The sequence below is a fragment of the Bufo gargarizans genome, chromosome 4 (assembly GCF_014858855.1).
Source record: "Bufo gargarizans isolate SCDJY-AF-19 chromosome 4, ASM1485885v1, whole genome shotgun sequence".
Taxonomy (NCBI): Eukaryota; Metazoa; Chordata; class Amphibia; order Anura; family Bufonidae; genus Bufo; species Bufo gargarizans.
The window spans coordinates 241,825,275-241,851,638 of record NC_058083.1 but is presented as its reverse complement, the minus strand read 5'-3'; the positions used below and the strand labels follow the sequence as shown (position 1 = coordinate 241,851,638).

Sequence of the window (26,364 nt, the reverse complement as noted above, 5' to 3'; positions counted from 1 at the left end):
ATGAGGCAGCTCTTTACCTCAGTGTTGTGAAGTAACTTGTTCTCATGTGTGATCAAGACAGGTTTTGTGTGAACTAATGGGACCGCGGCCATTTTGTTTCCCCCGATGACTGCTCCCCAGACAAAACGAGCCATAACAAATAATGAAAGGTATTAGAGAATATATTTACAGGTGAAACTCAAAAAATTTGAATATCGTGCAAAAGTTCATTTATTTCAGTAATGCAACTTAAAATTAGAATATTGTGAAAAGGTTCAATATTCTAGGCTCAAAGTGTCACACTCTAGTCAGCTAAGTTGATACTGTTGATAAGTTGATAAGTTTTTGAGTTTCACCTGTATAATAAAGTAATTAAGCATTTTCATTTTCCTAATTTCCAGACAACCCCTTTAATAACCGTCCTTTGACGGCGGTGCAGGGCCTCAATCTGTGGCAATGTCTTTTGGCATTGCTGCAAAGCCAGGGGGTTAAGGTCTGCAGGAGTGCTCCTGCATTAAGAATCGGCTGCTACTAACAGCATTGATCAGCCATGATCAAAGGACACTCCCTCCTAAGATTGGGTCACCGGGTTTCTCAGTGACCTGAATGGAGACTGGAGGAGCCATCCACAGTCAGCCCTAAGGACCTACGAAAGATCCTAGGGCTTGTCTGTTCAGTAATCCTGCTGTTAGGGCACACTAGTGTTGTACTAACAGGAGCTTGAGTAAAAGTGAAACAGAACATAATTATGTTAATACATTTTTTGGGGAGGGGGCGTACAAAAGTCACAAATTATGGCACACCCCATGTTTGCACCAACATTTGTGACTTTTAGAGGCTCTTGACACTTTTCAAAAGTGGTGGGAAAAAGAGTCAGGGCTTAGCAGGAGTGGGTGGAGCTTAGCACAACCCGCCAGATTTACTATAATGTACGCCAGAAACTTGTGTAAGTTGTTGCTCAAGTCTGCGCCAAATCCTAGCTGACATAGACTTGAGTTTCTGCAGGGCAGAGATGTGCTTCTGCCTCCTAATAAATTAGGAGTATCTTACTTCAGCACAGGGAGATCAAAACTGGTATATGGAAGAACCGGTCTTGGTAAATCTCCCCCAAAAAGTTTAAAATAAAGTCATAAAATAGATTCAGTAAAACTTGTAATTTACACATTTATATCTGTTTTTCTGACTTCAGTTGTACACAGGAGGTGTTAGCAATGATTGATAGCATTCTCTGTGTAAGACTGTATACATAAATAGCTATCAGTCACTGATAGCTGTACACAGAGGAGGTAGAGTTGTTGCGATACCAATTTTTTGATTCGGTTTCGATACCATGAAAAAGTATTGCGATACTCGATACCATTCGATACCACGCGAAAAAAATAAACAAAAAAAGCCACGTGCATTCCTCATTTTTAAAAATGGCGAATCGCGCAGTTTTTATTTTATTTTTTCTGTTCCGGCATTCACCACCTAGATTTTTTTTAATATATTTTAATAGTTTGGACTTTTCTGACGTGGCGATGTAATATGTTTATTATTTAAATATTTTATATGTGAAATTGGGAAAAGGGGGTGATTTATACTTCATATTTTAGTGTTTTTTGTTTGTTTTTTTTACACTTTTTATTTAATGACTATTTCCCCCTTAGGGGCTAGAACCTGGGATCTTTCATCCCTTTTCCTATTCAGCCTGATAGATCTCTATCAGGGTGAATATGACTCCACACTGTCCCTGCTGCTCTGTGCACACAGCATCAGGGATGTTACCATGGCAACCAGGGCTTCTGTAGCGTCCTGGCTGCCATGGTAACCGATCGGAGCCCCAGGCTTACACAGCTGGGGCTCCGATCAGAAGCTGCCACTGCACCACCAATGAGGGGGGGGGGGGGAGAGAGAGGTCCCTGTGGCCACTGCCACCAATGATTTTAATACTGGGGGGTTGAGAGGGGCCGGCACACTGTGCCACCAATGATTTTAATGGGATGGGTGGGTTGAGGGGGGGGGGGGGCAATGATAACTACCTCTTTATACAGGAGGCGGGTACTGGCAGATCAGCGGCAGTTAACTGCCGCTGATCGCAGCTCCCTGTCAGGGGCAGGGTGCCGGCAATGCGATTCTGCTGCCGGCACCCGCCTCCTGTATGTGTTAAAGACTGACTACTGTATATGAGTCCAGACTTTCACTATCAGGCCACACAGAGCGGCGCCCAGCAATGTCCCAGCACTCACCATTAGTCCTGGGCGCCGCTCCGTTCGCCCGCAGGGCTCCATTACTGTCTCCTGTCCTGCTCCACATGCTGCTGATTACTATCGGAGCGATGGGAGGAGACATCAGATTCACTAGTGGGCGTTCCTTCTCCCTGGCTGTAGCGCTGTCCAATCGCAGCGCAGGGAGAAGGAACGCCTACTAGTGAAGCTGATGTCTCCTCCCATCGCTCCGATAGTAATCAGCAGCATGTGGAGCAGGAGAGGAGACAGTAATGGGGCACTGCAGGCGAACGGAGCGGCGCCCAGGACTAATGGTGAGTGCTGGGGCATCGCTGGGCGCAGCTCTGTGTTGAAATAATCCTATCATTGGTGGCGCAGTGCGCCCGCCCCTCCTCCGCCCCTCTCTTCTCATTGCCGGCGCCGCCCCTCCTCCGCCCCTCGCTTCTCATTGCCGGCGCCGCCCCTCCTCCACCCCTCGCTTCTCATTGCCGGCGCCGCCCCTCCTCCGCCCCTCGCTTCTCATTGCCGCACCTCCTCCGCCCCTCGCTTCTCATTGCCGCCCCTCGCTTCTCATTGCCGCCCCTCCTCCGCCCCTCGCTTCTCATTGGTGGCAGCGGCAGCAGCACAGGGGGAGGGAGGACAGCTTCCTTCTCCCCGTGCTGCTGAGAGAGAACATGAGCGCGCCGATAGCAGCGCGCTCATGTTCAGAGATACTAGACTGCGCAGAAGCGCAGCCCAGTATCGAAAAAACGGAAATCCCGGTATCGTATCGATACCGGGACAAAAGTATCGATTGGGTATCGAAATTTCGATACCCGCAACAACCCTAAGAGGAGGTGTTATCATTAATTGATAGTGTTCTCTGTGCAAGTGTCTATACATAGATAACTGTCAGTCACTGATAGCTGTACATGGGGGAGGTGTTATCAGTGATTGATAGCATTCTCTCTGTAAGTGTGTATACAGACATAGCTGTCAGTCACTGATAGCTGCACATGGGGGAGGTGTTATCAGTGATTGATAGTATTCTCTTTGTAAGTGTATATATCACATTTTAAAAGCAACATCTGGCAAAAGCACTTTTTGACAAAAAAACACAGCAGCTATGTACTATATGAGTCACTGAAGCATAAAGGGGTTACCCCTAAAAAAGTATTACTATACAATGAATAGGGCATTTCAGATGAAGTATTATTGCAACATACATGTAATATAATGCCATTTCTTTTTTATGTACATTGGATTTTTTTTACTGGTGATGCCCCCTACTGTTATTCTTCTGATCCACCTTCTCCTGCATTCAGAGGTGGACTAACATGCTCAGTAGCTTCCCTACTCTATCCCCCCTCTCATTTTTGGCATACTGGCATCATAGAGAAGCAGGTGAAGTGGCCCAGACATCTTTCATTCATTCATCCCTACTTCTAAATTCATAAAAGTATATCTCTCTCTGTCTGTAGACAGTAGAGAAGGAAACTGTGTAGGCATTACATACCATATGTAAAGTCATGGCCGTAAATGTAGGCACCCCTGACATTTTTCAAAGAAAATTAAGTATTTCTCACAGAAAAGTATTGTAGTAACACATGTTTTGCTATGAACGTGTTTATTCCCTTTGTGTGTATTGGAACAAAACCAAAAAAGGTAGGAAAAAAAAGCAAACTGGACATAATGTCACACCAAACTCCAAAAATGGGCTGGACAAAATTATTGGCACCCATAACTCAATATTTGGTTGCACACCCTTTAGAAAAAATAACTGAAATCAGTCACTTCCTATAACCATCAATAAGCTTCTGACACCTCTCACCCGGAATTTTGGACCACTCTTCCTTAGCAAACTGCTCCAGGTCTCGCTTATTGGAAGGCCGCTTTTTCCCAACAGCAATTTTAAGATCTCTCCACAGGTGTTCAATGGGATTTAGATCTGGACTCATTGCTGGCCACTTCAGAACTCTCCAGAACTCTCAGAATACTTCAGAACTCTCCAGCGCTTTGTTGCCATCCATTTCTGAGTGCTTTTTGACGTATGTTTGGGGTCATTTTACCTGCTGGAAGACCCAAGATCTCTGACACAAACCCAGCTTTCTGACACTGGGCTCTACAGTGCGACCCAAAATCCGTTGGTAATCCTCAGATTTCATGATGCCTTGCACACATTCAAGGCACCCAGTGCCAGAGGCAGCAAAACAACCCCAAAACATCAATGAACCTCCAACATATTTCACTGTAGGTACTGTGTTCTTTTCTTTGTAGGCCTCATTCCGTTTTCGGTAAACAGTAAAATTATGTGCTTTACCAAAAAGCTCTATCTTGGTCTCATCTGTCCACAAGACGTTTTCCCAGAAGGATTTTGGCTTATTCAAGTTCATTTTTGCAAAATGTAGTCTTGCTTTTTTATGTTTCTGTGTCAGCAGTGGGGTCCTCCTGGGTCTCCTGTCATAGTGTTTCATTTCATTTAAATGTCGACGGATAGTTCGTGCTGACACTGAGGCTCCCTGAGCCTGCAGGACAGCTTGAATATCTTTGGACTGCTTATCCACCATCCGGACTATCCAGCGTGGACACCAATTTTTCTCTTCCGTTCACGCACAGGGAGATTAGTGACAGTGCCATGGTTTGCAAACTTCTTGATAATGTTGAGCACTGTGGACAAAGGCAAATCTAGATCACTGGAGATTGACTTGAGATTGTTGATACTTTTCCACAATTTTAGTTCTCAAGTCCTCAGACAGTTCTCTTCTCCTCTTTCTGTTGTCCATGCTTAGTGTGGCGCATACAGACAAACAATGCAAAGACTAAGTGAACTTCTCTCTTTTTTATCTGCTTACATGTGTGATTTTTATATTGCCCACACCTGTTACTTGCCCCAGGTGAGTTTAAAGGAGCATCACATGCTTGAAACAATCTTATATATCCACAATTTTGAAAGGGTGCCAAAAATTTTGTCCAGACCATTTTTGGAGTTTGGTGTGACATTATGTCCAATTTGCTTTTTTTCCTCCCTATTTTGGTTTTGTTCCAATACACACAAAGGGAATAAACATGTGTATAGCAAAACATGTGTTACTGCAATACTTTTCTTTGAGAAATACTTCATTTTCTTGAAAAATTTCCAGGGTGCCAACATTTACGCCCACGACTGTATCTCTGGGGCTATATGTGAGGGACTATTTTCTATGTAGATCAAAAAGGGGTTAACAATAGCTAATTGCAATGCATCCTGGGAGGTGCAGGTGCTTTAATGTGCTGCTGGTCACCCACAGACAGGGAAGAAAGTCCTCCAGATAAGTGAGTAAATGTGTTTTAAAAAGAGTTTTAAATTGGTGAGACAATTAACAATATCTAACCTCTCCACCTCTTTCTTTGTCAGATAAAACAATGTAATCAATTTAATGAAATTGTTGTCATAGGTCTGGGAGTGAATTGATAGAAATATCAGGTAAGATATTTTACAACAAAACCACAGTCATATTTCAAAATATGAAAGCAGGGGGATGATACTTACGCTAGCATTAATGGTTTTGGAGAGCTTTCATACCAAGCAATAGATGTTGACGTGTCAAACACTGCACCACCTGGTTGCTTTGTAATAGTATCAGATGTATTCCTTAGAGTAAATGCAGTGCCACAAGGGGAGTCTTTTAATGTATAGGAAAAGGATAAACAGCTAGTCGTGCAAACTCCTGGCATGGTCATGGCATCTTTAAAATATTCAGAACCAATGTGTTCAGATCTTAAACATTTGTTATTTGCTGAATCATGGATAACTTCACATTCAGGATCTTCTGACTTGTATAGTGGGCCATCAGTTTCCTCATAATAGCCATTTTCAATCATTTCTTCATCCTGTTCCTCCTCATCATCATCATCTTGCAGAAGTGGGCCAGTTGACTGCAAATTTGAAAGTTCTTTTTCAGGAGTAACATATTTAAGATCATCTGCAGGGCTGATTTCAGAAATATCAGTGCTACTTTGAGAACCAAAATAATTTTCAACCAAACCTTGTTTCACAATGTCTGTGCTGTTTGTAGAAGTGAGTTTAGCAGCAGGAGGACTTCTACTCACGGCTTCAGACAAGTCCTGCTTAGTATCTTTTGGTTCCACACCAATATACTCATCATCAATAACAACTGAACCAGAAACCACAGATTGTTCTCCAACCACAATAACCTCTGGATCAAGTGAAACACGGGAGCTATAAAGTACGGTTTCTGGAATTTGAGGTTCTCGAAAAGTGGTTATAGAACCTGGCAGTGGAACCGGAATACTCTTTACTTCATTTGGAGTTTCCTCATCAGAAATAGCAAACTGGAATAGGTCTCTGATGCTTGAAAGGGAGGAATGCACTGGGATATTTTCACTTTCTGAAAACACAACGCATTGAGGCTGTGTGAGAATGTTGGACTTTTTAAGATCAAACTTTGGCACATCAACACTCCCCAAGTCTAGGACAGTCTTGCTATCTTTCACCAGGTTCTCAGGTACAACTGAGATCTTTGAACTTTCATCTGGTGAAAGTTCATCATCGGATGGCAAGGAATTAATAGATGTCAAAGACGACTGGATTTCACTTAGGGCACTCGTGCTTTCTGTACAGTGGCTCTCAACAGTAGTTTTCAGATTAGATTCTGGTTTGAGCAATAACTGTGAAAATACTTTATCAGATGAAACAGGACCATGCTCTATTACATTTTCCAAGCAGCATTCTGGATTTGGATGAGTCGCAAAAGAGCTTGGTTCACTTTCTACACCGGAATCGGAAAATCTTGAAGATGCACAGGTAATGCTAAGATCAGGTAACTTTATTGTATCCCCACTCACTACTATGTGGATCTCTTTTGAGGTAGGATGTGGCTGGTTTTTTAGCTTCAAGAGTGAGTCTCCATTTCCTGATAATTTTATATTTGTAGCTACTGCCACATCCTTTTCAAACACTGAATCTGTCTCCTGTAATGGTGTTACTCCACCAGGCAAAGCAGGAAACCCATGTCCTGGAATTCCATCCTTAATGGTAACATCTCGCAATACCTCAGACTTGGAGGAAAATATAACAGTTACTTTTTCACCTTCATAGGAGTTCTTGGTACTTGGCTTAACCTCTATTGTCCTGACTCCTGAAGGTCCTGTGGGTTGACCAACACTGCCCCTTTCAGCTTGTTGAGGCACACTGTCCATTTTCGCGACCACAGTACCTGACTGTTGTGTGCTGGGAGAACCTGAAACAGTGGAGAAAGCGATTAGATTAGCAGAATCCAAGGTGCTACTCTGGTTTCCCTTGGAACTCTCGCCACTTACAGAAAGTGGTTTGTTTGTGACAAGGTTTGAAGGCAGAGAGCTTTGTCCCTTTTGCCACGTGTGCACCCCAGACAATCTGGTGTCACTTGTTGGAAACCCTTGACTAGAGTGAGCTCCATCTTTATGACAATGTGAAGGCCTGCCTTCAAATGGTTTAGACATAACCTCTGCTGTAGCAGCTTTTAAACATTTGTAGCTCACTAAAACCACAGAGTCTTTAGAATTCTGCTTAACTATCTTTTTGGGATTTTCAGGTTTCATTGTTCTCATTAGTTTATTTCCTTTAGCTTTTGACTTATTGTCATCTTCATTTTTAGACTTTAGCATTTTAGCCTGCTGCTTTTCACCTTCAAGACACCAGTGTGGAGCAGAAACTTCAGAAGCGACTTTTAGCTCTGGGCTGACAAGACCATAAACGTATCCATCTTCACTGTCAGCTTTCTCCTATTTTATTAGAATCCGATTTTTGAAGGTTATTAGCACCAAGCCAAGGCCCATCTAAATCTGCAATGTGAAATAAAAATTAAAGTAAAAACATTAGATTTTCCCAGCATCCTACCACAAAATATAAAAGCATTTAGTCTGTTGTTAATAAACACATAGAGCTAATGAATTAAAAGAAGCAACAACTAGAGTAAGCACTAATATTAATTTTATGTAAGCACGTAAGAACATAAATAAAGATCTTCTATAGTCTAACATAAGAATCATAAAGCACCACATTGTGCATCTGAGCAACGTCATTTCTAGTTGTGTTGTACAGTTTCAAGATATCACTTCTGATTTCACACGGAATTTGGTAAGGATTCTGCACTAAAATGCATGTGAAATCACTTCCCATGCACATGAATGGGGTTTCTGCAACCCACTCACATGGTATGGAAAATTTCCGTGCACAGTTTCTGCGGTGCCACGGAAATAAGATGCAAGCTACTTACTTCCGCATATTCCAAGTTCAAACTGCACATCTACGGCAGAAATCCAAATGCTTATCTCGGATTTCTGATTAAATTTGGCAAGTGTGAATATACTCTTAGTGAATGCAAAAAACTTTTTTTATACTTAAAGAAGTGACCACAAATAAGACTCTGCAGGAATAGAAATCATAGAAGGTAAAACATTTTGGACATACAGGTGAAACTCGAAAAATTAGAATATGGTGCAAAAGTCCATTTATTTCAGCAATGCAAATTAAAAGGAATTACATTAATGCAGCTTAAAATTAGAATATTGTGAAAAGGTTCAGTATTCTAGGCTCAACGTGTCACACTCTAGTCAGCTAATTAATCCATATCATCTGAGCAAAAGGGACCTGAGATTGTGACTGGGGTTTCATAAACTGTATTAATCGAAATTATACCAAATAAAGGCTTGAAATATCTCGCTTTGCATGTAATGAGTCTATCACATATGTTAGTTTCGCCTTTTAAGTTGCATTACTGAAATAAATGAACTTTGCACAATATTCAAATTTTTCGAGTTTAACCTGTATACCCGGTGTCAGGAAGTTAACAGGGGGTTTCAATCCCATTAGGAGTTTTTGCAGCCCAGAGTCTGCATCAGCGCATGCAACCAACTAGTTGAACCAGTAAGAGATTTGCCTGCAGAACGTGTGAGAATGTTGTTATCTCATAAAACAAGGTTTGAGATAAAACTTTACCTTTAATTGATCTGCTCTGAAAGTGATTTAAATAGATTTTATATGTTTACATAGTCAAAAAAGGGAAAGGGGAAATAGGCCAGAACAATGGCACTGAGCTAACATAGCTGCCTGGTGGACAATAATCAACACTGGCCACCAAATCTTAGATATCTACACAGTGGAGATTTATCAAAAAGGAAAACTGGCTTAGTTGCCCATAGCAATCGATCAGATTTCATTGTTGAGAGCTCCTTTGGAAAATTTAAAGGGAGTCTTTCACCTAAAATGACCATTATACACCACAAACATGATGATATCCATTACATTCCCCATATTATAATCTTACCTTTCATATTGCTGTTTGTCGTCCTATTCGCTCTTAAAAACACTTTTATTCCATATGCTAATCAGGTTCTGAAGGTGCCCAGGGGCGGCGTTTATGCGGCCGGTGCCCAGGCTCCACGGCGCTGTTCAAATCAAACCCCTCCCCTTTCACCCCTCTGGCCCGCCCTCGGTTCTTCAGATACCATCCTCCAGTCAATGACAAAGAGGCAGCAGAGCGTCCACTCGTCCAGCAATGCACAGGTAAGCCCTTACCTGTGCCTGTGCCGCGAGCCGGTATGAAATCAAATGCGGTCACCGGGAGCAGGCAGTTCTCGGAACTGCCTGCTCCCGGTGACCGCATTTGATTTCAGACCGGCTCCCGGCACAGGTAAGGGCTTACCTGTGTATCGCCAGACGGGTGAGTCTACCTTACTAAAGATGGCAGCCCGCTTGTGTTCGCTGGCGAACACTGCGAACTGGCCATTACTACTGCTTACTGCCTTTGGCTGTATACATTTCTCATCCAGCAGTGTATAGGTTAAAAATGTAACTACTGATAGTGCCTGAGCTCCCAACAAAGAGCCTGAAGGATATTTTTCTACATATCATACAGTTAATGGCAAAACCTGTCCAGCAGTCAGATAAAAGGCATAATAGATATTTCCATACGCTGCCATAACCTGTACATACCTTCTGTAATGTAATCTAAATACCTATCTTCAAAAATAATTGGCAGAGAGTTAAAGTCTCCGTCCAGCTCACAACACTCTATGGGCAGAGGTGGAAGAGAACTGAAGTAAGTGGAACTCTTTATAGCAGTTGACATTTGGAGGTGACTTTGGGCGCTGTGGAGACAAAAATCAAAAAGCATCAATAAGTGATTAAAAAATCATAAGGTTAACCAATAACATATTTCATTAAAATATGAAGCAAAATATACAGATGTATCATATTGGTAAGGTATAACTTCCGAAGAATTATAGGGAAGTGTTGGATATAGAATGTTCATCCCCTTTAGCACCCAGACACTGATATGAATAGACTTGGGGCCATTCATTGTAACGTAATCACTCGTTTACACACTTCTGACTACGGGTATAATACATTTACAATTTCCCAAATTCCAAGCTGATAACTTATAAGAAATCTATAAATTTGCATACTCACTGCAGTTCTTGGTATGCCAGGGCTGCTTGTCTAGGATGCTCAAGGCAAAAGAAAGCTTCTGCAAATCTACGGACCTAACAAACAGACAGGGAGACAAGTAGTGACAACACTGCATACAGTCCAGTTTACCTCCTCAAACACTGATGACATATTGCAAGGCTATGCCATTAATGTCACAAAGGTGCAGATTCCACCGCTGGGACCTGCTCCTATCTCCAGAACGGGGCCCCTGAAGTGAAGAAGAGCACACTGCGCATGTGCGGCTTGCCTCCAATTCACTGCTATAGAAGTTCCGAAAATAGAAAAGTGAGTGCTATTTTCAGAAGTCCCATAGAAGTGAACAGAGAGCGCACTGTAAATGCACAACCACCCCTACCAGTCACCGCTATTGGAATGCCAGAAACAGTTTTTGGAACTTCCACAGATGCGATTAGAGGGTGGCCGCACTTGTGCTGTGCGTTCTCCTTCACTTCAGGTACCTCATTCTGACATTGATGGCACATCCTTGAGACAACCCCTTTAAGGATGCTGTCCAGTTTGGGGTTTAAATGGGTTTTCCAGGACTTTATCATTGGTGACTTATCCTTAAAGGGGTTCTGCACTTTTATTTAACTGATGATGTATCCTCTGGATAGATCATCAGCTTCTGATCGGCGGCGCTCCAGCAGCGCCGTGGCCTTCTCACTGTTTACCGCCGGGCCGCCCGCCCACTGACGTCATGACTTGTATCAACTACAGTGGGCGCGGCTAAGCTCCATTCAAGTGAACAGAGCTTAGACGCGCCTACTCTAGTTGATACAAGTCGTGACGTCAGTGGGCGGGCGGCCCGGCGGTAAACATGAGAAGGCCGCGGCGCTGCTGGAGCGCCGCTGCCTTCTCAAACAGCTGATCGGCGGGGGTCCCGGGTGTCGGACCCCCGCCGATCAGAAGCTGATGATCTATCCAGAGGATAGATCATCAGTTAATTGAAAGTGCAGAACCCCTTTAAGATAGGTCATCAATATCATATCACTTGGGGTTCAATTTCAGGCACCCTCACTGATCAGCTGGCTGTACAATGAAACTGGCACCAGAACATCCACAGCTCTGTACAGTGGTTAGTGCCCGTGAATGAATAGTACTGCCGGTCTCTCCAAGTCACCTGAATGGGAGAGAGCTGCACTACCACCTACTGCCACTAACCAATGTGCATGTTCTGGTGGCAGCTTCGATGTACAGCCAACTGATTGATGGGGTTGTCAGGAGTTGGATCCCCAGTGATATGATACTGATGACCATAGAGCTGCGGCTTCTTCAGGCAGATGATCGGTTCAGGTGCCAAGAATTGTTGGGAGTCCCAAAGGCCAGACGCCCGTGGATCATAAAGAGATATGCCATAACTTTATAAGATGAAAAAAGGTTTTTATTATGTACTAGACTATTCTAAGGTTGATATGAAAGAAGCTGTTACTGCACATTAGCAGGACAAAGGTGGACCTGTGTGCATCTCATAGATCATGCTTTCTCCAATGTCAAGTTCATGAAATACAAGGAGTGGTTTTAGAAACTGTATGTAAAGATGTTACAATACAAAAGCTACATGTTGACTGCACAACACAATGTCAACGTAAGAGTAGACATAGTAAAAGCTTTAGAAGATGGCTGCTCACTCTCAGCATGTGATGTTCCTGTGCGACAATGCTTGTGATTTCATCTTGCAAAACGATGACTTCAAGAAACTGTCCCCAAAGCGCCATCAGCAGTGAACAAAGCTGTGCCAGGTTCATATTAATCAGTTCTGCCAATTCGTCAGGATTATCCATTTTCTGATGAAAGACGGAATAAGTTATTTATTGGGCCGTATTCATTACAGAGCATTTATGATATGACATGCATGTCCTGTGAGCTAAGCAGGAGGACTCTAATATGATGCTGGCATGTATAAATGAAATACAAATGCCTTCACAATATACAAGAATTTTAATATCTAGATACCTTAACATCCTCACACAGTTCTGCGAGACGGGCGTCCACATCAATTTTTTCTGAATAAATAAAATATTATATGTAAGATGTCATGAATCCTGCAAATAAATGTAGTATAATATAAACTGTATTCAAATTAAAGCAGATGAACTCGACAAATTAAATAATATATGGATCTAAACAGTGGGAATAACGTCCAATGTGCAGAGTGTAAAGGGAACCCATCAGTGATTACACCACAGGCATGATTTTACATGTGCCCCTGGTTAGTCGGCAGATTTACTATTAGGGTAGGTTCACACAGAGTTTTTTGGAGGAGGTTTTGGGGCAGATTTTCCTGCAGGTTTTTCAGCCAAAGCCAGAAGTGGATTTGAAATGAATTGGAGATATAAAGGAAGGAATTAAACTTCTCCTTCCTGCTGGGTCCAATTTTGGTTTTGGCTGAAAAACCTACATGAAAATCTGCCTCAAAACCTGCTCCAAAATACTCAGTGTTAGGGCTCGTCCACACGACTGCATGAAGCCTGTGTCCGTATTGCGGACCACATTTGCGTATCCGCAATACACAGGTCCCGTTCTGTGGCCATTCCGCATCATGGATGCGGAACCATTCATTTCAATGGGTCCGCAAATCCGGAGATGCGGATTGGAACCACTACAGAGTGCTTTCTGAGGTTCCGTTCCGTGCTTCTGCACCGCAAAAAAATAGAGCTTGCTCTATCTTTTTGCGGAACGGAGAGATCGCGGACAGAGATCCCTATGCGGCTGCCACACAGCAGGTGCCCGTGCTTAGCGGACCGCAATTTGCGGTCCACAGCACAGGCTTCACACGGTCGTGTGAACAAGCCCTTAACCAGTCAGACACTGACGAGATAGTGATGGTTTGTAGTGACACACCCGGGTATAACTGGTAACACCCAGCAGGATGAATATCAGAGGAATTGCACAACACAGATGCTCCACAATCTTTCATTTAGGTGGGGGCACAAATAGTTCCTAAAACAGACAGGGGACAGACCTGCCACAAGTAATCTTGCCCTTGTCATGCTTTCTGCAGCAGAGGCCATCATATAAGGAACTGCAAGTGAAACTATACATTTTTGGCAAATTCCAAAACTTTGGCTTTAACAGAGCCAGACATTATCAGTTTTCTCTTTTTGCCCTAAAGTGAACCCCAGCAACAAATTGTCAGGACTCCTGTGCATTACTCAATACTCCTAAATCACATCTGTCACTTGCCGCCCTTCAAATGGAGTACCCCTGTAAGGGGACATCACCAGTATTCTATAGCATCTTGCGTAAATGTCTCCTATAGATCACAACAGAGATCTTGAGACATGTCAAGAACGGATAAAAAAAATACTGAAGAAAGTCAGACAATGATGGAATTTAAATGAAATCAGGCTTTCATAGGATGGATGCTGATCTGTACACACAAAGGGGGTCATTTACCATCAGAAATACACCTATATTAGGCATATTTCTGGCACAGATTGCGGCGCAAAGGTTAATTGTGCCAAAATCTGCAACTTTTCCCTGCTCACGCTAGGTCTAAAAAGCTGGGTGTAGAGCAGGCGGGGAAGGGCCAGCAGCCCCATCTCATTCATCATTTTCTACGCCTGTTTTAGGGGTAGAAAATGGTCTAAATGTAAGATAGCTCGGAAGCTAGCTTACATCTAGAACTGGCGCTGGATGCACCAACGTTATGTAGTGGCCGGTGCCTCTTTATAACTCCTGCGGATCCACCACCAGTGCAGAGACTTAAGACTGCCATCTAAAACGCCATTCTTTATAAATGACCCCCAAAGTCCTTATACTCAGACACGCATTACATTTATCTTTAGGCCACAATTGTGGCGCACCACACGGCCTTTTAAGACACGCCCCTTTCCTGCAGACACGTCCCTTTTCCAGACTAGATACAGATTGTGTGGCAAGCAGCGTTTTTATGCTGTCCTCGCCACTGGGAAGTGGTGGGGGCATTGCGTGGGCTGGGCCAAGGCCATAGCCCCGGCAAATTCACTAACATTTACACTTGAAAAAATAAAGCCAAAGCTCAAAAAGCCAAAGTAGATCTCATGGAAAAGGGAGAACAGATCCCGGAGAAGGAAGAATGGAATTTTCCTCATCCATGTTTGGAATCTTTCATCTCCAAAAACTGATCGGGCATCTGTCAGGCCCGGGCTCTCCATAGAGAGCTTCCAGACTCGGAGCCTGGTACCTTTATCTGCACTGTGATCAGCATGATAAGGGTTAATCATGGCTATCACAACAAAACTCTTGCTCAGTCATTACTGACACCAGCAGCAAGAAGCCCAGGTAAGATGGAGCACTGGGGCTATGACGGAGGAGAAACAGGACGATGGTTATTCGCTCTTGTGACGGGAAGTGGTTAAATATGTCGGAAAGGGAAAGAGTCATCATAAATGCCCTATTGTTTAAATCTAAATATGTTAAACACATTTTTAAAGAATTTTTGATTGTTATTTTTGATGATATGTTATTTTTTAATTGTCCATGTCACTATCTATATAAAAAAATAATAATAATTAAAAAAAAAAATCCTAAAATACTGCAGTTGTCACATTGTAAGCCTTATAATAGGCCCCACTTCTTGGTCTGTAATGTTCACTGTCATCTCTTTATCATTACAATTACAGATATCACCTATATATGGATAGCAAAGCATCCAACATTGAGAATATGTGATATTACGGCTTATCTACTGCTTCCTGACCTCTGCACAGGACATGCGTAGAAAACTCTTCCACAGAAGTCAGTTGGTCTTCTCCAGTCTATCGTGTCTACAGCCCAAGGTAGCTGCTGTAAAGCACATCTCTAGATGCTGTTAACAACAGCTCAATCAAGATGGCAGCCCCCATACTCATGTTCTAGCAACAGAATAAAAAAAATCTACAACCAGAAAATAAAAATAGATGTGAAAAAGGGATATGTGTCACTATCTGGTTTTAACTAGTAGAATTTTTTTTTTATGGGTGACACATTCCCTTTAAAGGGAACCTGTCACTGGGATTTTGGGCATAGAGCTGAGGACATGGGTTGCTATATGGCCGCTAGCACATCCATAATACCCAGTCCCCATAGCTCTCTGTGCTGTTATTGTGGGGAAAAAACGATTTGATCCATATGCAAATCACCCTGAGATGTGTCCTCTACGCGAGATGAATTCAGCGTGAATGAGCCCAGAACCGCCCCGCATCCTCAGAATCTCATCTTTGCTCCCCGACGTCCGAAAGCAGGATCGCTGTAATCTCGCGATGCGTGAGCTAGTGCATGCGCAGTGTTCCTTCCCTGTGCTGGCATCATAATGATACAATATTGCTTTGAGCGGTTCTAGCATTCTGTACTTTCAATATATCCATAACCAAGGCTGGCAGTGAAGTATGTGAAATCCCTAGGTCCTTCCGCCTTTGCTATAGAAATGTATAATGTTGCAGGAATCAGGCGGTAAAACAAGTGCTACTGTATCCGAATCAAAAAACATTGATATACAATTACAGTGTGTAACAGAGCCATCATATATCTCTAGCCTTTTCAACATACCCAGAGCGTCGTCTCTTGCGGGCCACGGGTATTTTCTTCTGAGAAGACGTTCATAAAGGACCTGCATGCGGGGCTTGGCTGATTGTAAGGATGGCACACATATGTACTAATTACATTCCTGTCATATCTGTGCTTTATGACTTAACGTGGTGTTAGTGAGACGTGAAGGACAGTTGTCGAGTAAAGCACAGAGAGCTAGTAGATTTAGACCTTAGCTTTTCTATGATGTACATTGAAGCCCTGCTGCATTTAGTACTCTCCATCAGACCGCATAGTAAGGCGTGAATACACAGGGTAATGAGGACTACATCTGGCAGTTCTATCTTTTCATGCTGTACTGTGCGATGGTTACACAGCATGGAAAGACACATGTACATCATAATCAAGCATGGGAGAACAAAGAAGAGAATAAACTAACACTACAGGAAAAAGGACAGAGCTGTGAAAAGTAGGCCCTACGCTGGCGGAGAACATGCACGATTCACAGATGTGATCAAGGAGCTGTGTGGTGGTCTCTCTATGGGCTTCAGGAAAGGGACACCCAACCCCCAGTGTTAGTAATTAGAATAAAGGAAGGCACCAATGTTCCCAAACCAGAGGTTATTCTCAGCTCTATCCTAAAAAATATCCAAGCAACATTATCAGACAAGCAACGTCTACTAATAATACAATACAATAAATGCCATTAAGAATTGCTAGAAAGTCTGTGAACCCTTCAGAATTTTCTGAAATTCCGCATAGTTTTCAACAATAAACACATGCAAATTTACAATTATTCATTCACTGATCAAATGCTACAGAAAACCGACCAAAGAGACCCACTGCTATTGGAATGAAGTCTGGTCTCATTCTTTGATAGATGGACCTGTATGATTAGAGCTTAGTTTCTGCCAGCAGACAGACTTTGTGCGGAGCTTCAGTTTGCAGACATGTAAGGGGCAGCTTTTCTTTTCATCCACACTGCTTCGACGGCTAGCAGGGGCCCCCACCCAGCAGAAATCCTATATATAAGAGTATACTTACAGGTTTTATTGAGTTTTCATTATTAATGTTACAATGCAAAATTTTATACATTTAATGGACCGCAGGCATGGTGATGACCCTCAGGATAAGTCATCAATATCTGATCTGCAGGGGTCCGACACTCCAGCTGTTTGAAGAGGAGGTGGCGCTCAATGCGAGCGATTCTTCCACTTCATTACACTGCCCGTCGTCTCAGAGTAATTATAAGTATTCACTTGAATAGAGCGAGTACTTGTAGCTAAACTACCCAACCGCTGCCAGGGAGAGGACACGCTCGCATGAAGTGCCACCTCCTCTTCAAACAGCTAACGGCGGGAGTTCCAGGTGTTGGATCCCCAGCAGATCAGATATTGATGACCCATCCCAAGGGTAGGTCATCATTATTTACTGCCTGCACCACCCCTTTAACATGTATGTATTCCACATAAATAACAAGCCAGCATCATCTTTTCTTATATCTCTGTGTTGTGCAGTTCTTCTGTCCTAGAAATTTAAGACTAAGGCTCCATTCACACGTCCTTAATAATAGGTCCGCATCCGTTCCGCAAATTGCGGAACGGGTGCGGACCCATTCATTCTCTGTGGGGCAGGAATAGATGCGGACAGCACACAGTGTGCTGTCCGCATCCACATTTCCGGAGCGCGCTGCCGATCTTCCGGTCCGCGGCTCCAGAAAAAAATAGAACATGTCCTATTCTTGTCCGCAATAGGCATTTCTATGGGGGTGCCAGCCCTGTGTACTGCAGATCCGCAAAGCACTACGAACGTGTGAATGGACCCTAAATTGACAACTTGGTGTTTGACTGTGTGGCAACACCTTTGACAAGAAGATTGGTAACACCGGCTGTCCATTTATGGAGCAATACAATGTTCAGAGTTCTAAGAAAAGATGCTCTATAATCAATATTCTATGAGGAATACATACATTCACTAAAAGAAATATGTCAGGAGAGCCAACAGATCCTCCTTAAGATCAAATTTATACAGAAATTCACAAATTCCTATTTGATTCACAGACTCTCTTGCATCTAACTATATACCGGTATTCATAAAAATATTCTTAAAAAATGACAACACCCAAACTTAAGATATCAGCCTAGATCCAGCCTATGTATAAGCCAATTAGGTCTAGCACATTATTACCCTAGTGAGTAAAACTAAAAGGACTGTATGATGTAGAGAGACACGGATTGACTCAAGAAAGCAAAGCAAAGCAGGTAAATAAAGAGGACAGGAAAAACGCTATATAAGAAAAGTAGGTCATCATCATACTTACCCAACTCCAGCTTTAGTGAAGAGGGCAGCTCCTTAGTTACAGTCATGAAATAACTGTATAACCCCTTAAATGACGACAGCAAACAGGCACAGAGTGTATAGTGAAGGTTGTAGGCATGCTGTAGGAAACATTCCTGGACCACAAAGCTGTTCCCCTGAAAGATACATAAATAATGGGGGAGACTGGCGGAAAAGAAAACTGGCTTACTTGCCCATAGAAACCAATCAGGTTCTACCTTTCATTTCTCAGAGCTCCTTTGAAAAATGAAAGGTGGAATCTGATTGGTCACTATGGGCAACTAAACCCATTTTCCTTTTCATCAGTTTGATAAATCTCCCTTAATGTTCTGTAAGAAGTGTAAAAGAGAGGACACATACAGACAACATAATGGCCAGCTTGTACCAAATCTTACTATGTACCTTAATATTCAACATATCTAGAAACTGAACTGTACCTATATGTAATATTTGATAAGAGGATCATCGTAGGCTACTTTCACACTGCCGTTTCTGGGTCTGCCTGTGAGATCCATTTCAAGGCTCTCACAAGCGGCCCCAAACGGATCAGTTTAGCCCCAATGAATTCTGAATGGTTAAGAATGCGCTCAGAATGCATCAGTTTGCCTCCATTCAGCCTCCATTCCGCTCTGGAGGCGGACACCAAAACGTTTTTATGTCCGTCTGAAAAAACTGAGCCAAACGGATCCGTCCTGACTTACAATGTAAGTCAATGGGGACGGATCCGTTTTTACTGACACAATATGGTGCAACTGAAAACGTATCTGCCTCCCATTGACTTTCAATGTAAGTCAAAACGGATCCGTTTGCATTATCATGAACAAAAAAAACAAAAAAAAATGTTTTTTTTTTTTTTGTTTATGGTAATGCAAATGGATCTTTTCTGCGGATCCGCACCTAAACGCAGGTGTGAAAGTAGCCTTAGTGACAGCATCATCAAGAAGTGAAAAATCGGGATATCAGACCCCCCCATTGCCGACGTGTGCAGTCACCCCCCAGTATGTCTTACATCTGCAGACAGCTGCTTTGTGTAGTTGCTGCCGAACACCACACTTTCCAGTGTTGGGATCGCGGACTCCTTGCTCTGGGCTGGAGCATTTCGGTTCAGCCAGGTATTCTTCATTGCACGGTGAAAGCTGAAGCACAAAGGGTAAGTAATGTACTGGCTTTTCAATATTACAAATGCCAGTTACAGAACTCAGTACAGAGAAAACAAAGAATATAAGGACAGCCTGCTAATAGCGTAAAAAAGAATAATACTGATATGGGCAGCAGCCATGCAATACAAAGGCAGCACACACAGGTTTATGTTGCTTATTTTTGCCCCAAAACGCATCCAAAAAATGCTTGCGTATACCATTTCTGCCCATAATGAATTAACTTTTTAACCTATTCATACTGAAAATTCAGCAGCCTTTATGGCCATTTACAATAGAAATTCTGTCAAGGATTTTGACGCGTCTCTGCGTATTTGATGTGGATTTCACCCTATGCATTCCAGGAGAGAAGCCTCCTGCATAACAGAAACCGGACGGATCAGTTTTGCGGGACATAGACTTCTATTATAATGGAATGCATAACGGAATACCTCTAAAGGCATTCCGTTATGCATTCCGTCATTTAAATGGCGTTCTGGTTCGTGGTAACGGAATCCATAACGGAATTCAGCGCAAACCCAAACCTGAACTTCAAAAACTTAGTTTCTGCATTTATAACTTTACTCCACACTTATGTCAGTCTATTAAGGCTTAAAGGGTCACTAAACTCAAGAGCCGAGTCCTCATGTGTCTTTGTTATTTGCTCTTGTTTTATTAGAAATCAGAATTGCAGACCATGAAAAAAACAAAACAGAAGAGTATACTTCTCTCAGGCTGCAGCCATGTCTACTACCCTCCCTCTCCCCCCTCTGATGCTAGTGCATGTGAGCCTGGAGGAGGGGGGCTGGGTTTAGGTTGCATAATGTTTCTACATAGTGAGCCTGGACATTTTCTTGGAAGGAATACTAGTTACTAATACTACAAAATAGATTTGGTAACAGTGCCAGCCAACAGTGCCAATAGTGCCAGCTGTGGTATATACATCGCACCAGCTATAGTGCATACAGCTAATCTGCCTTTTTATGCAGGGGTAATTCCTCCTTTCACAACATAATTGTACAGATTTGCCTTTCAGCAGCATTGGGAAGCTGCGGAGCATATGAGGTATGCCGGAGATCAAACTACATATATAGTATATACTCATGGTTGCCCTGCTATTACATTTATGGATATATGGGGTCATGTATCAAACTGGTGTAAAGTAGAACTGGCTTAGCTGCCCATAACAACCAGATTCCACCTTTCATTTTCCAAAGGAGCTGTCCAAAATGAAAGGTGGAATCTCATTGGTTGCGATGGGCAACTAAGCCAGTTCTACTTTACACCAGTTTGATAAATGACCCCCCATAGTGTATAAAGAATGTGTGGCCCCCATTACATTTTGCAGAGGTTGAATTCCAAATCAGCCAATTTATGAATTGGCAAATCCCCAGTACTTTAGAATACCTAGCTGGATTTGCTAGCCAGGAACTTGAAAATGCCGAGTAAGAATGCCAGTGATAAATCCTCCATACTGTAGCATAGCTAGATTTGTTATTCAGGTTCCTGGGAAAGTTGAGTAACAAATTACATGAACCTGTAATACGATTCACTAACTATTAAGTCTACCTAAATAAATCCTTCTCTTCTGTCCCAAATAGTGCCATAACTAGGCAGATTTGCCTTTTATGAACCTGGGAAAGCTGGGTTACTACCATGTGGCACTCAAGAGGGCAGAATACTAAATCTACCAAGATTAATTTCCATCCTCAATCTTATATAGTGCTGTAGCTATGCAGATTTGCCTGTCAGGATCCTAGGAAAGGTGGGTTACCACCATGTGAAGCTGTAATAGAGACTGTGGAGTACTAAATCTACCAAGACAAATCCCTCTTCTAACTCCTAAATAGTGCCATAGCTAGGCATATTTGAGATCCTTCCTGCCTATGTAGCCAAACTTGACATTCAGTGGCCTTGGAAAGCTGGGTAAGATTTTCTGTAGTGTCAGTGACGTAGTATTGTATAGTATATCTGCACACCTACTAGTGGAGACTTTGTAAAAAGCTGCTAAATGTTGTAGTTTCTTCCTCTTTTACAGTCTATAAAAGTGAATGCAATGTTAAGCTCCGCCCCTTTCCCCACTCTTCCCGTTTTCACTTCTCTCACTGCAGGTTATCTGTTAAAACAGCTTTCTGCAACAGTCTGCAGATATTCATAAAAAAAGAGGTATACGCAAACCTTTTTTGCGTACCCTTTAAGTCTGTATGCAAACACAGCAGAGCAAAAAAAAAAAAAAAGTATCCTATAGAAAATAAAGAGCCAGTAATTCATATACAGTTAAGGTCCCTTTCCACAGGATAATTTTGCAGGTGATTTACAGGAAGGAAGTGTTCCTTCCGGACAATTGCCTGCTCGTCAGTGAAGGAGACCACAGAATTTACATGCAACGATCACCTTCACAGTATGGGGAGGAGCGTTCACTAGTGCCATCGCTGGTCCCCTTACAGTCTTGTTGTTTACCGGCTGCAGAGGCTGTTTAGACGGCACAATCTACTGCCGGCAAACAATGATTTAGGTGCCTGCCCAGATGATCCAATTACCCGATGAACAAGCAATTCACTCGTTCATCAGGTAATCGGCAGTACCTTTACACCGGCAGATAATCACTAACAAATGCTCCTATGAACGCTGGTCAGTGATTATCTGGTGGATTCTCGGCCTGTGTAAAGAGGCTAAGTCTCATATTATCTAATCACAAGTGTTTCAAGTAACATTGATTATAATCAATGCACACGACAGCTTCATTTGAATGATGGTCTATGTCTTTTACATAAAAAATAGGTTAACAGACTTACCTGATGAGTGGCTGATGCAGCGCAACCAAGGACCCATGAACTACAATAGATATGACTGAGAGGTGAAAGTAATCAAACATTAAATTGATGTGGTGATGAAGGCCTCTATGTAGGTTAAAGTGCAACTTTAAATTTCGACTACTAATTAGTTGCAAGGCGTTTGGGTCATTTGGTCTAAAAAGAGAAAATAAATATTATTACTTTATAAAATGGTTTCCATTTCTGTCACTGTGACTGGAAGAGATGGATCTTCTATTAGCCAAAAAGGCACAGAAAATAATGTGCCATACGGCTAATAGCAGCTCCTCCAGCTCTATAACATGCTGCCGCTAGATTGCACAGCATTTTATGGTGACAGGTTCCTTACCCCCCAACATAACATTCATTGGTTCGCAATTTGTAAGTGAGCATTTGTAACTAAATGTAGGATAAACAAGATTTTCTTATAGTTCTCTAGTTCCAGTGAAGAAGGATCCACTGAAAACCGTAATACATTACAAACTATCACTATATTGCTTTCCTTTAAGAAACAGAGCGTGACAAACTAGAGAACATATGGTAGGACACCACAAGATACACAAAAAGGAAGTTTGCTAAAAAGGAAAGCTATTTTCTGTAGCGTTGCAAATATTTTAAACCACGGGAATCGTAAGATCAACTAATGTGTTCACCACATCAGATAGGATGTAGAACAATACTGCCAAGGTTGTGGAAGATATAAGCTGGCCATACACATTAGGGCTCATTCAGACGGCCGTATGCTGTCCGCAAAAAAACTAATTGCATTCCGTTTTTTTTTTTGCTGATCTATAGACTTCAATAGGGCCATGTCCTGATTTTCACTGACAAGTATAGGACATGTTTCATTTTTTGGGGGGTGAGCCGTGCAATGGAAGAAAAGGGCTCCATAGAAGTGAATGGGACAGCATCTAATCCGAAAAAAAAAGATCCGCATTTTGGGGACAACATACGGCCATCTGAATGAGCCCTTAGATGCATGTCGGTCGCACCCCCCAATTTCAGCAGGACCGGTTGACCATGTAAGGTTTATGGGCCCTCCTGACTCTCCCCCATGGCAGATTCAGAGGAGAGACGAATGGGCTGTTCTTACGAGATAGGCCGTCTCCAGGGGTGTCTGGCAGTGGCTTACCCCACTGTCAGTATTTTACAACACATGCACACTCAGCCAAGCCCAGCATGCATTTGTATGGAGGGACTGGAACGAGAAGCTTTTGACTGAATGAGCTTATTCAATGGACAGCAAACTAATGTGTATAGGCAGCTTTCTGTTTAAAGGCACTTTTCTTATGACCACAGCATTGAAGTTTGCACTATTTCAATAATTATACAAACTGTATGACTCAACTAGTAATACCATACAGTACAGAAAGGTCACGTGGCAATGTCTTACGGTGAATTTTTATAACCTAGATGTTTTTTTTGTTATTATGGGATTATTAGAGGAGTTTTATATTGAGGAGAAATTGATAAATTATTGATACAAATTAATACATTATACTCAGACCAGCTAACCAGATATTAATAGTGGTCTTATTACTATGTATGTAAAGCAATGCGTGCTGGGAGTACTTGGATGTAACGTTCATTACAAGGTGCTAGAGATTTAAAATTTGTACATATACTGTAGCTCCTCAGGACCTTACACACCTAAAAAGTTTCAAATTCAGCACCTACTAAGGGGCACCTTATTAAACTCCTTTGGGCAGAAACAGGAAATCCAAGTATCTGGACACAGACTTTCGGTTTCGGTGTTAGAAGGATAAGCAAGCTAGACATTGAGGAGACCATTCCTGTTCATGTAGCATTCAGTTCTGTACTTACGAATAGTCAGTGTCTGTGAAATACAGGTCAATGGAAAGCTGAAACACCAGTTCATTCAACGTCTCCTCAATCTGTGGACAGGTACATTGTGTTAGAAGAATACTGCTTTATAGATAGACCCACTAAAATGCTATTCACATGAAATGAGAATCGTACCTTCCTTTCATCCAGAAGCATCTTAACTTTGAAGTTCATCACATCATTGACGGCTACCTCCTCATTTTTGTACAAAATTTGGAAAATTTTACTGCAGACAACAGTATCTTGCACCGATGCTGGGAAGGCCAAGTCGTCACCTTGAAAATAACACCACCGTACGTTATTCTCCGGTAAAATAATACATAACGTTTCAGTTATCAAGTAAAGAAAAATATTACCAAGAAAGACTAGACGTTCAGCAGATACGACCTCTTCCTGATGCCAATGAATGAACAGAATTTAGGAAAAAGTCTTGCACGACACACCATCCCGGACTGGTTAAAGGACTTATGTTTGACCACTTTACTGAAGCTTTAATCAACTAAATTATGGCAATGGACATATAAGAGGTCCACAGCTTTTTACAAATGACTACAAACTAACAGTAGTAATAGCTGTAACTTCTGTCAGATGGGGCACCTTTGGACATTGTTAGGGATCCAAAATGAACATTAGTAGTAAGTACAACAGGATGTGCAAGGCCATGGCATGCTTCCATAAAATAATCCACTGAATGGAAGGCTATACAATGTCTATACACAAGCCCCTGGACTTCCACACCTCAGAAGAACCTCTAGATTTAACCTAATTTCCAGTTCTGCTCAATGAGTTGAGAAAACTGAATAGATATTCTACAAGTAAAAACCATGCTGTGGTGCTGTTCAAATCTGGCATCAAAATTATTAAAGGGATTGTCTCATCTTGCAGTTGCTAAGGTAGGATGGGACTATAGTCCTGGAGGCCACAGTCTGAAGCCTGGCTTATCAGCTCCACGGGCTTGACTTTAATTACACAAAATAACACATATCTGACAATCTGATAAAATATTACAGAAGAAGCACAGTGCTGAATGGAGCACCATAGGGAGTGCCACAGAGGACTACATATGTCAGCCCTTGCATATGCCTGAGGCCTAAGGGGGCATACACACCACTCTAAGTGTCTTGTGGTCCGCATGTTGGGGCAAAGTATAGGACATGTCCTTTCTTCTGTGGAGCAGCCGTACGGATGTGGAAGCACACGGTGGTCACCAGATATTGGTCTAGATGACCTTAAATGAAAAGCTAACAATCTACACGGCAGTTCACAATTATTATTTCATGTCCTATCCAATCCGCTACCCTGCGGTGCAGTGCCCTGTGAGAAGCCAGCTGTGGTGGTTTCCTAAGATGAACACACGAGCAGAACATATGACAGAGCAGCATGCGGCCATCCCGGATATCATCACAGCTAGCACAGCTTCCAGGCATTCACTGGCCAGATTTCTGGAATTCCTTGACTTCTTATTAGTATTACTTAGAAAGGGAATGCCCTGGGGTCTGACAAAGCAGCGAACCAGGCCAGAATCATTCATCATCCATAACAATCAAATCCTGGCATACCCGCTTTATGTGAAGTGTGCGTTCTTACCGCTTCTGGGGGAGTCAAAGCTACGTGGTGGATATCTAAAGGAGCAGGGACTAGTTCTGGGGCATAGAAAATGACTTCCATGCTAAATCTCAAACAGATCTCCAATTAAAACTAATATGAATGTAGCTTTGACAAGGAAAGGAGAGAGTGCACTGGCCACAGGCTTATGTTATTCAGTGTGTAAAACATCAGAGGAACAGCCAACGCTGCGGACCTCTGTCACAAAGATCACACCACGCATAGCTGAACGAGGCAAATATGTCAGGGCTGCTAGCCTCATACTGCAGCTCTATGGCTAACCTCCTGTTTACTTAGAAAACCGTTATGGCTATAGCATGGTTGTAATGTGTACTTGGTCCCTCCCCTATGCTTTACACTGCAGCTTCCTTACTTGGAGTAAGGGGTGTGTATAAAATAATCTATAAACCCACCAGGTATTTACTGTATAGGTAGCAGATTTGCAATACTGGGATCAATACAAGATGGAATGAATACACTACAAAATAAAAAGTATCAGGCAG

At 42.5% G+C, this 26,364-nt stretch overlaps 1 protein-coding gene across 1 annotated transcript in view; it reads right to left on the bottom strand.

Annotated features, from left to right (window-relative positions):
• The window catches only part of FAM135A (family with sequence similarity 135 member A), a 96,581-nt gene that overhangs the window by 20,921 nt on the left and 49,296 nt on the right, over positions 1–26,364 (bottom strand). The window contains 13 exon segments of the mRNA XM_044291519.1: positions 5,695–7,405; positions 7,832–7,928; positions 7,930–7,988; positions 10,141–10,295; positions 10,618–10,691; positions 12,267–12,422; positions 12,592–12,641; positions 16,147–16,224; positions 18,446–18,599; positions 19,472–19,598; positions 22,394–22,567; positions 24,236–24,306; positions 24,392–24,531. Coding sequence (XP_044147454.1) covers positions 5,695–7,405; positions 7,832–7,928; positions 7,930–7,988; positions 10,141–10,295; positions 10,618–10,691; positions 12,267–12,422; positions 12,592–12,641; positions 16,147–16,224; positions 18,446–18,599; positions 19,472–19,598; positions 22,394–22,567; positions 24,236–24,306; positions 24,392–24,531 — 3,046 coding nt within the window.